This window comes from Oculina patagonica, chromosome 6 (genome assembly GCF_052425735.1).
Source record: "Oculina patagonica isolate OP01 chromosome 6, crgOcupat, whole genome shotgun sequence".
NCBI lineage: Eukaryota > Metazoa > Cnidaria > Anthozoa > Scleractinia > Oculinidae > Oculina > Oculina patagonica.
In genome coordinates, this window is record NC_135763.1 from 25,603,046 (window position 1) to 25,617,378 (window position 14,333).

The window sequence follows — 14,333 nt, forward strand, 5'->3', positions numbered from 1 at the left end:
TGTGAACAAAGACATGTCAGAAATACATTTAGTTCAGAAAAGGTAAAGCTATTTAGAACCCTAATAAAGCTTATGTTCGATTATGTATAAGGCACTGCTGACTGCAGATCTTTTAGGAAAGTATTTGTAATCTGATTAAAGCTGTGTAATGCTAATTCATTTTCTTCTGCCAATGAACGCCTTGGTCAGAGTACCTTGTATAATATTATTTGAAAGAGTCCAACTGCACTGAGTCGCCTTGGATACCAAAAGACACCGGTAGATTTTGCCCACTTAGTCATGTTGTGTATTCAGTGTTCAACGTCAAGATAAAATTTCTCCATTGATATTACTTTTGGAAGGGATATTAAACAAGAAGCTTACTATTTTATTTTGTTATTCGGCTGGGCATGATTTGGTCAATCGAGGATAACATTGCAGCACTTAAACAGAATTTAATAATCTTCATACAGTTACTTGAGCTGCGTTTTAATCTTTATTGGAAACACCACACAAATCTGACAGACGAAAGCCAACATTAGCGTGATGCCGAGTACAAAGAAAGCAATACTATCCTGACCAAAACAGCCTGAATATCAGGCATGGCAAATCCTCTAAATTTGGCTTCCTCGACGGATATTCACTGTTCAGAATACTCGGTAGATAACGAGCTAAACATAGAACGGGTATTGTTGTTTCTTGTTTAAAATAACCCCTTCCTACTCTTATCTTTAATATGTGCTCGAGTAAGGCTTTTGAAAAGGTGATGCAGATACATCTCGAAGATCACAAGGCAGGCCAATTTCAACTTGTATCGCGTACGACCAGTTTAACACATCTTGATATACGGTATTGACAGAGGAAATGCCGGTAAAAGCGAATCATGTCTCCAATCTGCATTGTATTAATCATATACACAGTATACAGCGCATGTTGTTAGATCAGATTATTAGCTCTTGTGTTTGCCTCAAAATGCCTGATAAAGTAAATGTGTATATTGTCTAAAAAACTAATGTTGTTTCAAGGAAAAAAAAAAAACGAGAAAACATGAAAAATTAAAGAAATTGTCATTGTAGTTATAATGCTGACACTTGAAGGGAGCTATTCTTAGTGCAGACAATGTTGCACGCGGCTATCGAATTGGCTAAAATGCGTGGGAGATTTCCGGGTAATATTTGCTAAAGATAGCAGGTGGCCGATATTAACGAGTTTGTTATATTACCCGCACTGATAAATCCCCTTCAAAAGATTATTAACTTGATCTGATCTGATCTGATGTCTATACAGACAATACAATGGCAATTACCCGTATTGGCTCTGGCACTATTGTTGTCTATTTTGCCTTCAGCATGTATAAAAGGGGTATCCAACCAGATATCTTTCAGATTTGAAGCCATTCTCATATTTAGAAGTCATGGGCTCAAAGATTTGGCGAATTGCAGTGCTACTGCTAGCGGCTAGCGTCTGTCTTGAAGGTTTGAGACAATTTGTGTAGAAGATTTTGTATTCAAAAAGTTTGTTCTTCGTTCTAATCGTTTCTTTTCTATTGCCTTCATGCAGCTTTTCCAGTTTCAATAGACGGTGAGTAAATTTATAAAACAAATTTTAATTAAACTCGCTGAGTAAAAAATCAGTTGGTATGGTAAACTAATCAGCGTCCACCATGGCAAAGCAATCAATCAATAAACTTTATTTAAATTCAGATTTATAGCTATTTAGATCCCGTAGTAAAGCTAATGTTAAAATGTCAATGACTGAAGAACTTTTAGGAATGTATCTTAAATCTGATAAAGTGAAATGCTAATTCACTCTCTTCTGACAATGACCGCCTTCGTCAGAGTAGCTTGTATATTTGAAAGAGTTCAACTGCACTTATTGAGGTCACGACGGCTGTTTTTTTTTTTAAATTAAAAAAAAGGTCATTCATAAATTTTAAGGTTTTCTTTAATTTCAGAGTAGTTTTGTAATCATGCAAATAACGTAGCTCCTTTAAAAGGGATCACCTTCCTCGTACAGTTTATTTTCTTCAATTTTTCAGTTTGTTTTAAGAAACGTCGAAACTGACATTTTCACCCCTTTTTTCTGTTCATAGACGCTCCAAGGAAAACAGAAGGTAAGTTTACCAAAAATGCCTTACATCAATTAACTAACGATCATCAAGCTAAGAATTGTTGAAAAAAGAATTGAAATAATTTCCTCCCTTTCTGTTCATTGCAGAGGCTGTAATTGAAGATGTGGAACAATTCGGTAAGATGAGAAATGCCTTGACCATTACTTCTTGCTCCGTTTGGCGCATGCTCTCGTATTTAGGGACAGTTGTGATTCATACACTTTTTTATTTGGCTTTTTCAGAGGATCCGATTGACTTTAAATCAGACGATTCGCCGGAAGATCTAGCAGAAACGGGTAAGATATTAGCATTAATCACAGTCAGTTATGCAATCAAAGAATCCGGATTTCATTACTTTATAAGTAGCCTGGGCATATATAGGCTAACAATGGAAAAGAAAGTATAGGTTGTATGCAACTAATTATGTGCACTCAGATGAGATTGGAATGATCGGTAAGATATACGTATGTGGGGTAAAGACAACAAACTGCATGAAATACCAAATATAACCCACGATGTAATTGCCTAGAGGGCCGGTTTAACAATGAGTTGAGGTGTCCAAAAATACTGCCTTGAAACCACATAACGTGATGTGAGGAAATATTCTAAAATCTCTGCTGATTTCCTCTTTAACTTCCTATTAGTTTTATAAAATTTGTATGAAGAAAAACGGAAAAATGGGTAAGAAAAAATATGTCTTGTTGTTGTCGTTGTTCTTATTTTTGCCGCATTGACGATTTCCCCGTTCCAAGCAAACACTGTCTAATTTTTGTCGACAAAGATCTTAAAAAAAATTAATGTTCAGTTTCTTTTCCTTTTATGATCGCTAGATTACCCTGATGATGAGGACGATTTGGGTAAGAAAATTCGCTTTGTTGACACCTATACTGAATATTCGCAGGATTTTAGGAGAGTTTAAAGTTATTTGACTGTCATGTTTTCTCTTTTTGGGTTGAATATCCATTAAACATCGAATAGAAAAACTGATCTGCGTACGTTTGGGTACGTGACTATATAAAACATATTCAGTTCTAATTAAGTAAATTTCACCTCGATATGAAAAAACTTCACTCATTTACGCAATATTGCGAATGGCGTTTTTGTTGCTAGCCAGATTTTGCGTCACTCACACAGTGCATATTTGACATATATTTTTTCGTCAATTTTAAGATAGGGCTGTAATGTATGATATTTTGGTGTGAAAGTGTGCAAATTTGGAAGTGAGAGGAGCGGGGTCTCGTGGCGAAAAAGGCTAAGGGGTGGAAATGGTTTGAAGGTTGGAAATTTTCACTCTGTATTTCGGATTTGGGGATGATTCAAGAAGGCAACGTACTGTAGATTACAAAACAAAATGCACACGGATGATAAGAAAGGAGGGTCTGAATGGGGTTGAGTGTTTAGAGTTATTTGCCCATAATTTTTAGTGTTTGCTGTTACATTGGCTTACTGTTTTCGTAAAAAAAATACTGTTAAGTGTTTGGAGGTCTCTTCGTGCAAAATTTTAGCATTGTATATTCTTATTCACACTTGAAAATCGAATAAAATCACTTATGAATTTAGAGAACATTTTCGGATCTCTCCTCGGAAATCTTCGGTAGTCTTCAGACAACTTCGGTAGACTCCGGAGATTATGGGTATTCTGGAAATCTTCGACAGTCTTCGAGAATATTCGATAGTTTTCGGAATCGTCCGAACTGATCGGATATCGTCGAAAAATGGGCTTTTTGGAGCCGTTTTGTATCATTTTGGAGAAAATTTACTGTTACGGTGAATTTTTTACTCTTAGTGCTAAAATGCCTAAATTTTTCCTGTTTAATGTTACAAAGCCAAAAATTAAGTGTTTAGTGTTATCAAGGGTACCCCCATTCAGACCCTCAGAAAGGGCTGAGGCGCAAGAAACGAAAAAGAAAGCAAAAATTTAATTTTCTAGTAATTTAATTATCTATAATAATACATCGCAGTTAAACAGGATATAGTACAACTGGCACTTTGATTTTCTTTCTCATCTCCGTTTTCTCCTATTTTATTTTTGCAGAAGATTCTGATGATGCGTCAGACACGGGTAAGATAGGTATTTCTGGGTCAAGGAAACCATTCAAATTTTTTTTTAATAATCTTTTCCTCTTAGTTATGACCTTTTTGTTACACTTTTTTTCAGAAGATTTTGACGATGAGGCAGAAAATATGGGTAAACAAAGCTTCTTGTTTTCACATAGTGTACTTCTAATTTTCTTTTCACAAAAAGTAGTTAATAATTAACTATCACAGTAGCATGATATAGCACGGATAGCACTTATATTTTCTTTCTCATTTCCTTTTTCTCCTATTTTATTCTCGTAGAAGATTCCGATGATGAGTCAGACACGGGTAAGATAGGCATTTCTGGGTTAAAAAAAACTTTTTTTAAAAAAAAGATCCTTTTCTCTTAGTCACAACCTTTTTTAACACTTATTTTTTTAGATGATTTTGATGACGAGGCAGACGATATGGGTAAGCAAAGCTACAAAGTTAGCAACTCACTTAGTTTACTTCTAATACAATAACTGTGATGAAATTCCTCTTAGTCACGACCTTTTTTACACTTATTTTTTTAGATGATTTTGATGATGAGGCAGAAGATATGGTAAGCAAAGCTTCTCGTTTTCACATAGCGTACTTGTAATAACTGTGATAAAATTGAGAGAATTGACAAGGTCTTCAATCCACATGAGAATTGCCTTTTCCCGGACTCGGTACAACAAGCATTCTTTGGAAAGGAAGATTAAGACACGTTAAATCAATACCGGGTTACTTTTTGCACTTGAAACATTTTTCAACTTCTATATCATCATTTTGTTTTATATTTTTAGAGGATCCAGAGGCTGACTCAGAACAAATGGGTGAGTTGGGGTTCTTGTGTTTTAAGAAACTGATATTACACCACCTTCATGCACCTAAGAAGTACTAATAACCACGAATTTGAGGGAACTTTCGACTTCACCTGGTCAATATTCACAAACATACATTATTTGAAGTCATTAATATGACAAAAATTGCAATATGAATGAATGAATGAATGAATGAATGAATGAATGAATGAATGAATGATATAGGTGCTTATATAGCGCATTTACAAAGCTCAATACCCTTCACAGTTAGAATTTTATTGGATGAGACTGGACATCAGAATATCAGGCGCCTTTGGCAGCCGCCATCCGTCCATGGATCTCATCACACCACCCAACCAAAAGAATAGAAACAGACCACAACACCGGGAACTTCATGCCCTACTCTTTACGATGAGTGTGCAATAAATAGAAAAAATATAAGTACATCATTAACTTGTCTTATGAACAATTTTTGTAACGTATAATTATCTCGAATGTCATGTACTCATTGATTTTCTCATTGCTTTATGTTTTCAGAGGATTATGATGATGATTCAGAAGAATTAGGTAAGCTAAGATGGGCGTTTTATTGTCACAAAATCAGTGAATGTTAACCTTTCAAATTCATTCAGGACAATAAAAATATAATTTCTCCGAGTTTTTTTTTCGCACGTTTGTGCCGTAGAAGAGGGTATAAATGTAGTTAAGTGTTTAGTGATACTTGCCTATAACTGCTAGTGTTTGCTGTAAAATTGACCAATGTCTTGTTTACTGTTTCCGGAGAAATTACTGTTATCGTAAGTGTTTTTTTTTTTTGGCGGAGGGGGGGGGGGGGGTCCGTGAAAACTCAGTATTTTCGCATTGGATATTGTTAACTGTTCTTCGAAAATCGGTAATAAAATCACTTATGAACTTTCAGCCTGTGTGTTCACCTCGGAAATCTTTGGTAGTCTTCGGAAATCTTTGACAGTCTTCGAGAATCTTCGGTAGTATTCGAAAATCTTCCGAAATGATCGGGAATCGTCGGAAAGTGGTCGAAAACTTCTTGATATTCTAAACAAAATAGTATCGGCATTTTTGGAGCAATCTTTGTTTCATTCTGGATAAAATTTACTGTTACGGTGAATTTTTTTTACTTTCATTGTTAAAATGCTTAAAATTTAACTGTTTCATGTCAAAGAGACAAAAAATAAGTGTTTAGTGTTATCGAAGTACCACCATTCAGACCCTCGTAGAAAGTTGTCAAACTCATTATATTTTATTATTTCTTTTAATCAGAGGATCCTGAGGATGCTTTAGAAGAAATGGGTATGATAAACGAATATATGCTGCTAGAACTTAAACGTTAACCGAATGAAATTGCTGAGAGCTTAGAAACCATTTATTAACTACCAATTTCCTTTATCTCCAACAACGAATCGGGCTTGGATATACAAACCTGATAAAATTACCATCCTAAAGGAAATGAAGTTTTATGTCATTTCTTACAACAATGATCAAAAGCACAATATGGAATTATAGACTGCATCCGTCTGTCGGTAGAGGATTTATCAGACGTCAATTCTACGAACGACACAAAATTAGACAGCACATAATGTATCAATCTGGCCTTTTTCATGATGTTTTCATTATCAAAAAAAATTGTTATCACTAAAAGGACAATTACGCTATTTTTTTAAAAAAATGGCCTTATAAAAGGAAAAAAGTCTCAATCTTTTCAGATGCAAATAACGACATCAAATATGGAGACCGGTGAAAGACCCCTGGATCACTTCATGTTCATTAATAGGAAAAAGCAATTTTTGTAATCTATTTGGTATAGTTTTTGACACTTCATTTCGCTAAGTAAGAGCCCAATTTCTTCAGAGGAAAACGTTTAAGCATTAAACATTATATTGTTTCTCTTCAAACCAGCTTGGACCGTATGCCAACTACCTTCATCATCCAATGTACAGTAGTATCATTATTAAGGATGTCAAACCTTACTCGTTTCTTCTTAACCATCATTTAATTAGTGTTGATAAAAACTTTTACAACGGAATAATTTGTTATGTATCTGGCACATAAAAAAATAATTTCTGTGCCGTTGATTAACGAGCAAATCATTTTGAAACTATTTTGCGCTTGGGAGTATTAAACCCTAACTAAGTGCGTAATCTTCTTAACATAATGCTTATGCAGTGCTAATTGGTCACCAACGTTGTAAAACAAATGATGTTCTTTTCAGATCTGGAGGATCCACAACGTGGCTCCGGCCGTCGTCGTCCCAGTCGCCCACGTCCAGGTCGTCCAGGTCGTCCAGGTCGTCCAGGTCGTCCAGGTCGTCCAGGTCGTCCAGGTCGCCCAAGCCGTCCAGGCCGTCCAGGCCGTCCAGGCCGCCCAGGCCGCCCAGGTCGCCCCGGTCGCCCAGGTCGCCCCGGTCGCCCAGGTCGCCCCGGTCGCCCAGGTCGTCCAGGCCGCCCAAGTCGTCCAGGCCGCCCAGGCCGCCCAGGCCGCCCAGGCCGTCCAGGTCGCCCAGGTCGTCCAGGCCGTCCAGGTCGTCCAGGTCGTCCAGGCCGTCCCGCTCGTCCAGGTCGCCCAGGCCGCCCAGGTCGTCCAGGCCGCCCAGGTCGTCCAGGCCGCCCAGGCCGTCCCGCTCGTCCAGGCCGCCCAGGCCGCCCAGGCCGCCGTCCCCGTAAGTAAATGGAACAGAATTATAAATTTTGCTGTTAAGAATTTTTTATCCTCTCTTGAATATACTGGCACGCTCTTATAGACTAAAGAGGACATCAAAGAACATCATATTAGTGCAATAGTTTCAGGTTTAAATTGGTAGCTTCTTAAGAAAAAAGATAATTACGTTTATTTTTCAACGGTTTAGTCTTTAGTATCGGCGTGCATTTTATTAAGTGCGGTTGAAGTTTTGCGAGTCCACATGACTAATCAAACCCTCCAACGTATTATATAACTAAAGTTTGCGAAGAGTTATAGATAACCTATAGTAATACTAGTTTTCATTTTTACATACATTGAATGTTTTTCCTAGTTAACTTTCTGCTTTGGATTCCAGGAGGCGATGAAATGATTTAACTGAATGACGATGTGATGGAATTTGAAGGAAACGAAAATGTAAGTACATGTACAGGAAGCTTTTAAACACGTGCCTGGCAGTCTAAATCGAGGCAATTCCTCTAGATCTGGCCAATCACAAAGAAACCAGGAAACCAGGCAATGCAGTAAACTAGACAAACTCGAAGCCAATACTAATAGCCGAAGAAATGTGCAGGAAAACGTGCGTAAATCAGTCACGATTGGTTTTGATTTTACTTCTGAATAGTCGAGGAAGTGAAACGATTTTTTTTTAAATCAATAAAAAACAAAGTAATACCTAATCGATACAATTTAGAATTACTTGAAAAATGTTCTATCTTCACGATTAAGTTAAAGTAGATTGATATAAACATTGTTGAGCGGAAATAGATGTGCATTAACACATACAGTCGACTGAGAAAAACAACAACAACCCCAGACAAAAATCTTGGAAAGTTTTGCCCTTTTGTCCTTCTCCTCCCCTCCCCTATTCCATGTTGAGCAAAAAGCGACCTTACATACACAAGGTGTAGCAGTACAGGTATGGGATTGCTAAATTGAATTAGAAACTCTCGCCAAAAACCGACCATTGACAACGCACTGACGTTAGAATTTAGCTTTTAATTGACGTCAACGCTAAGTTTTTTTACTTGTCGACGTCGTTCATGATAACAAAGAGTTTTCGATAACTTAATGACTAGTCTGTGGAGGCCCAAAGTAAATTTGACTAGAGAGCAATTTTTGACCGTATTCAGACCGGGGGGGCTTTTGAGGCCAGCGCTGACTTTGAACTTTTATAACTTTTTTAAGATATAACTTAACGCTGCCAAACTTTTTGAGTTTTCCTAAAATTTATTTGGCAACAATTTGGTAGGGTTGGATGATGTGTTAGAAACTTGACATCACCACGGCAACGGCATTTTGACAGGCATGTTTTCCCAAATTTGTAATTTTGCGTGTTTCTATTAATAAAAATCAACTTAAGGGGAATTATTCTTACATTTTTACGGATTTAAAGCACATTTTTATTTGTTTTGAGTCATTTGCAGTGATTTTGAGTGGTTTTCTGGCAATTTGGAAAAATTTGGAAATCCAAGATGGCGGCTGTTTTTGACATCATGATGTAATTGTCACGTGATGTGACCCCCCGGTCTGAGAAGGTCCAAAAAAGCCCGGTCTGAATAGGGTTAAATTATTTAAAAATACAATATTGTGCTTGTTACTGTGATACATTGAAATTTAATCTTTTTTACAGGTTGTTATTATGAAGCATGTTTGCATATGACGTCAGCTTGTCCAACAGTACTATGAAGAAGAGAGAAGAAATCGCTACTGAAATTGGTTAAACTGATATATGGGATTTATTAGAGTTAAATTTTATTCGATGATGTAAGTTTAGGGGATTTAAATAAAGCAATTTGTTGAAAACATGTGTCATTTTTGTGTGAACAAAAGTAGCCGATATTATATATTGAAAGAACTGTATGTCTGGCTCTGTTTTTGACCTTGTTTGGTTTAGAGATTTAACACTCCCTTGGCGATGCCCAATTCCAGCTATGGCGCGCGCCTTCAGAGAATCGTGGTAGTTGTATTCACAGTTGCTTAGTCTTGCGCATGGTTTTAGAGCAGTTTTAAATTGAGTGTCGTAAAACCAAAACCAATCACTAAGGACACAGACAATCAAGTAAACCAATCAATACTCGAAGCAAATACATGTGACTGGCACGAAGCGCGGGATAACGTGCGCGAGCGAGTCACGATTGGTTCTGGTTTTACTCCTGATTCGCTGAGAAGGTGGCGCGAGATTTTTAAGCCAATCACTAAGCGTAGTAATGCAAAACCAAAGCAAAAGCAATTTACTTTCGACACTCAAGTGAAAACCGTTCTATGAAAATAATAATTACCATCATGATTCCCTGCCAGCGCGCGCCATAGAGGGAATCGGGCATTAAAAAAAACCTTGCAATAACAAGGCTCTTCTATGGATGACAAAGCCTAGTGGTGAGCGTGTTAGACTTCGCATCAAGTGGTCGGGGTTTGAGCCTACCCGTGGTCACTTTGCTGTGTTTTCGGATATTAATAACAAAAAATAACTTATTTTCGCAATTCGTAATACATTCTCCACCCAGTAGTATAAATGTTGCTAGATCAAATTGGTTTTTAGGTTGAATTTGTTTCCAACCTAGGTTAATCGGTTTTAACATGAAGATACCACTTTTACAACGATGTAAAAAATAAGGTCATTAAAAAGAAATCTTAATTAATAAAATCAAATTGTTTTAAGATGTGCAACGAGTGTTCTTTTCACCCATAACCTCAAAAAACAATATGGACACCAAAAAAAAGCGAAGTACCAGCCAATTGTCAAGGCAAGTGGAAAAATAATGGAATGCATGATACCTGCGATTTACTAGAATCCCAACCATAAATATTTTTAATAACATAATTGTACATTTATTTTTAATTTTAAGTTGTACACGACATAATGGACCCTTAGAACTCTAAACCTTTTTCCGTGTTTCATGCAAATGAGCCCATAAGTTCAGAAGGTCATGCTAGTGGGCTGTGATTGGTAGATTTCGATCCGTCTTGTTTGTTTAGCACGTTGAAAGATGAATTTGATAAAAGGCAGCTATACACGTAACACTGAAAGCGGTTGTAAATATGGGCCAGATAAGCATCCTAAACAGAAGTAAAATCTATTGTAGCAATCATTAATTTACAGCCCTAAATGGTTCAAGTAACCTTTAAGTTTTTTAAGAGGCAGTCTTTCTAAAAAACACCAACTCAAATTAGCATCAAAAAATAATTTTGCCTGAAACTCTGGCAACTGAAAGTCTTTACCGAGGCTAGAATTCAAATTGATTTCTGGCCGCATTAGGAGCCATTTTGCCTCTTCGAGCCCGCCGCAACGTCTGGAAAATTAGAAAAATAGGCATTCTTCGAGCCGCTGTCAAATATTTCATTCGCATCAAACTCCGACAATTTTTGCATCAATTTGTTGGTAAACATTTCTAGTTTTCTAAGAAAGTAGCAAGTTTTCCCTCGATTTATCTGGAAATTTGAAATCTAGGATAAAATGACGACTACTGATCAATCGGCATCGAACGAAGATTGAAAAAATGACCGTGATTTAGAAGCGAATATTTCGACAATTTCGGGACCTAGCTGATAACTCTACTCTACACAGCCGAAAAGTGTAGTCCTTCATCGGCTAAAATATGCAAAATTACATGTACGTACGTGATTCCAGTATTTCAAAAGTTATGACCGTTTGTTTTAGCGCGTGTGCGAGTTACAGGAGTTATAACGACATTTCCGCTTATATGGTCACTTGTTTTCGTCACTGAGATAAAATTTCTGTGGTTTAATTTTTCGGTGTTTGTTATATAATATCTTTTTTGCTGTCTCTATTGAACTGATTCCAATACGATTTGAGGTTCTCAATGGAATGGCCAAAAAATGTTTTTATTTGTTATATGAAGTTTTACAAGATACATGTCTTGTTTTTATTTGTTATATTATACGTACGTGATTCCAGTATTTCAAAAGTTATGACCGTTTGTTTTAGCACGTGTGCGAGTTACAGGAGTTATAACGACATTTCCGCTTATATGGTCACTTGTTTTCGTCACTGAGATAAAATTTCTATGGTTTAATTTTTCGGTGTTTGTTATATAATATCTTTTTTGCTGTCTCTATTGAACTGATTCCAATACGATTTGAGGTTCTCAATGGAATGGCCAAAAAATGTTTTTATTTGTTATATGAAGTTTTACAAGATACATGTCTTGTTTTTATTTGTTATATGAAGTTTTACAAGATACATGTCATGTCTTGTTACTGCGATCTTTGCTGTATTTGGCAGAGATCAGAATTTTGTGATGACGTGCTACTTTCTAGCACTGAAATGCAAATTATTGTACCACGATTTTCAACCCACGTGGGGATTGAAGATGAGGTAAAACAAAGAACGAGCAAGTCAACAAACAACCTCGAAACAATAAAGAACTTTCACAAAGCTCGATTCTTACATGCTAAAGAGAATCGTTACTAAAATGCTTCTAATCAAGTGAATTTCTCTAAATATATGCTAATTTTCCTTTTAAGGTAAGGCTCATAAGCAGTTTTATGCTATTTTACAGCCAACGAAGTATATAAATAACGTATTAAGGGGAGAATGTGTTAAATAATAAGGATTTCTTTAACTGGGAAAAATCGTGAAGATATCGATGACGTTATGTTTGATGACGAGTTTTACAATGTTTAAATGCAGAATGAGCCGAAAGTTGAAATGTCTTCAGATATTCCTCGAAAATCTTCGGCAAACTTCGTAAATCTTCGGAAACGTTCGCATGGCCTTCGAACAACACCGGGACAATGTTCGGAGATATTCGGTCTGAAAATTGTTCAAAATGTAACAAGTTGCTCGAGTAGAAAAAAGTTGCTCGAAGGAAAAAAATGGTTGCCGGAGAGAACCTGAGTAAGGCGAAGAACGAAGTTAAACCGAAGTGAGACTAAAGTCGACCGGAGAAGGGGGCAAGCCAGAAAACGAAATTTACTGGTCAGTAGTTTGAAGCAAGTTTAAAAAGTACGTTGTGTGGTAGTGAGTTTGGTTGCTGTGTCTTTGTGATTCAAGTCCATCGACAAGGACAGAAATGCAAGGTGAAAAAAAAAAACACAGTCAAATGTAGGACGGGACTTTGTAAATACCTCTGAAAAATTAGTTGTAACATTTAGTTTTCGTTTTTTTGTAAATTATATTTATTTTTTTAAATAGCAGAATCACACTTTACAAGAAATGGATCAATTGTTTCAAACAATAGGTATAACTTTGATGACAGGTTGAATATAAATTTGCAAATGAAATTACCCCAAATACCTTTCCTACGTGTTACACTACATTCGCTCGAGTTGTGAAATAAAACAGTGACGGTTAAGACACGTTTCTACAGCAGTAAGTTAAATTACAGTAAGAACTCTTACACTCTGTCGCCTTTCACGCCAGGCCTAGCTCAGAATAAAGTCATAAAGGCATTTTTAACATTTCCCCCTTCTTCGGTAAGCTTATGCTACTGTCTTCCTGCCATGCCGCGTCACGCTGACGGCTCACGCTGATAAAAATTAAGCCTAAGGAACTATTAAATGAGAAACAAATTTGAATACGATGTTTGCTTCAACGAAGTGCAAAACATGCAGCGCTGGCTTATGGATCAACATAATTACTTTACTGCCTTCAATAATATCGACATCGGCACGTTTTCTATTTTTTAAACATGTCAAAGTACCCAAGCAGAACTCACCCAAGTACCGATCATCCAAGCCTAAACAGAATAGGAGACACCCGACAATGATGTCTACGATGGCATGAATCCTTGCCATGTAGGCAACCTTCGCTGAATTTTCCGCCATTTTTAATCACACTTAGGCCATCCCAATAAAATGTTTCGTTTCCCATCACCCGACCGACCCATTTTTTTCGAAACGTAAAAAAAAAATCCAGAATCACTAGTTAAATAAGCAAGTACTTCAATTTACCAATACACGATCTTGATTTATCAACAACAATTGGTATGATGTGATGTATTTGTCTTTAATAAACATCGATACTACGTTATTTTAAGACTGTTAAGGAATAACGAACGAAAAGACCATGTTTTCGAGTTGACTTTGTAATCAGGCTTTCTTACTTAGCAGCACGGCCTTTTCTGGAACCCAGAACCCTTCAAGTGTTCATTCCTTTTTTTTGCCCGACCGACCATCACAAGAGACGGGGCGATGGGAAAGGGAACCCTTTTTTGGGATGGCCTTAGCAGAATCTATTTGGCATTGTCACGCAATCTTGACTGATAAGCACTTTGAACAACAAACTTCCTTGTCAACAACAGAATTTGCGTACGTAATCAGGTGACTGCTTCGAGGTATTAAATATAGCCTGTTCCAGGCGTTCTGTTAGTTGGGAAGCGGCGCGAGGAACGGCGAGCGAAAAGTTAATTCGAGAAAGGTTCTTGGAAAAAAACAGCACAAAAGTGCAGGCGACAAGACTGAGAGCTACTTCACATTCTGAATACTAATAAGATAACGACATGACAAATGCGAATTTGCGCGTTTTCTTGCTCTTCAGACATGTGGGTACTTTTAGCCCCTTGAATTTTAGAAGAATTTTTAAAACTCAAAGCCATGCGACAGAAAAAGCAAATCTACAAAAAAGGCCACCTGAGAGATAAAACAAATTATAACCCACCTATTAATTTTTACGCGCGCTCATTGGACAAATCGCATCACGTGGTACAAAATCGGACGACGGG

General features: G+C 37.0%; 1 protein-coding gene across 2 annotated transcripts; it reads left to right on the forward strand.

The window, feature by feature from the left end:
• Positions 1–1,375: 1,375 nt before the first annotated feature.
• On the forward strand, positions 1,376–9,453 carry LOC144658713 (uncharacterized). 2 transcript variants are annotated; one of them, XM_078519187.1, is made up of 17 exons: positions 1,376–1,454; positions 1,540–1,560; positions 2,072–2,092; positions 2,197–2,226; positions 2,332–2,385; positions 2,920–2,946; positions 4,125–4,151; positions 4,248–4,277; positions 4,430–4,456; positions 4,550–4,579; positions 4,684–4,712; positions 4,938–4,968; positions 5,494–5,523; positions 6,235–6,264; positions 7,184–7,348; positions 8,009–8,064; positions 9,281–9,453. In XM_078519187.1, exons 1-16 carry the CDS (start codon positions 1,394–1,396, stop codon positions 8,023–8,025), a joined length of 630 nt encoding a protein of 209 aa, XP_078375313.1. In that variant the 5' UTR covers positions 1,376–1,393; the 3' UTR covers positions 8,026–8,064; positions 9,281–9,453. The 2 variants fall into 2 exon arrangements, with proteins under 2 accessions (XP_078375313.1, XP_078375314.1); XM_078519188.1 differs by having other exon boundaries at positions 7,184–7,294; positions 8,006–8,064.
• The last annotated feature ends 4,880 nt before the right edge of the window (positions 9,454–14,333 follow it).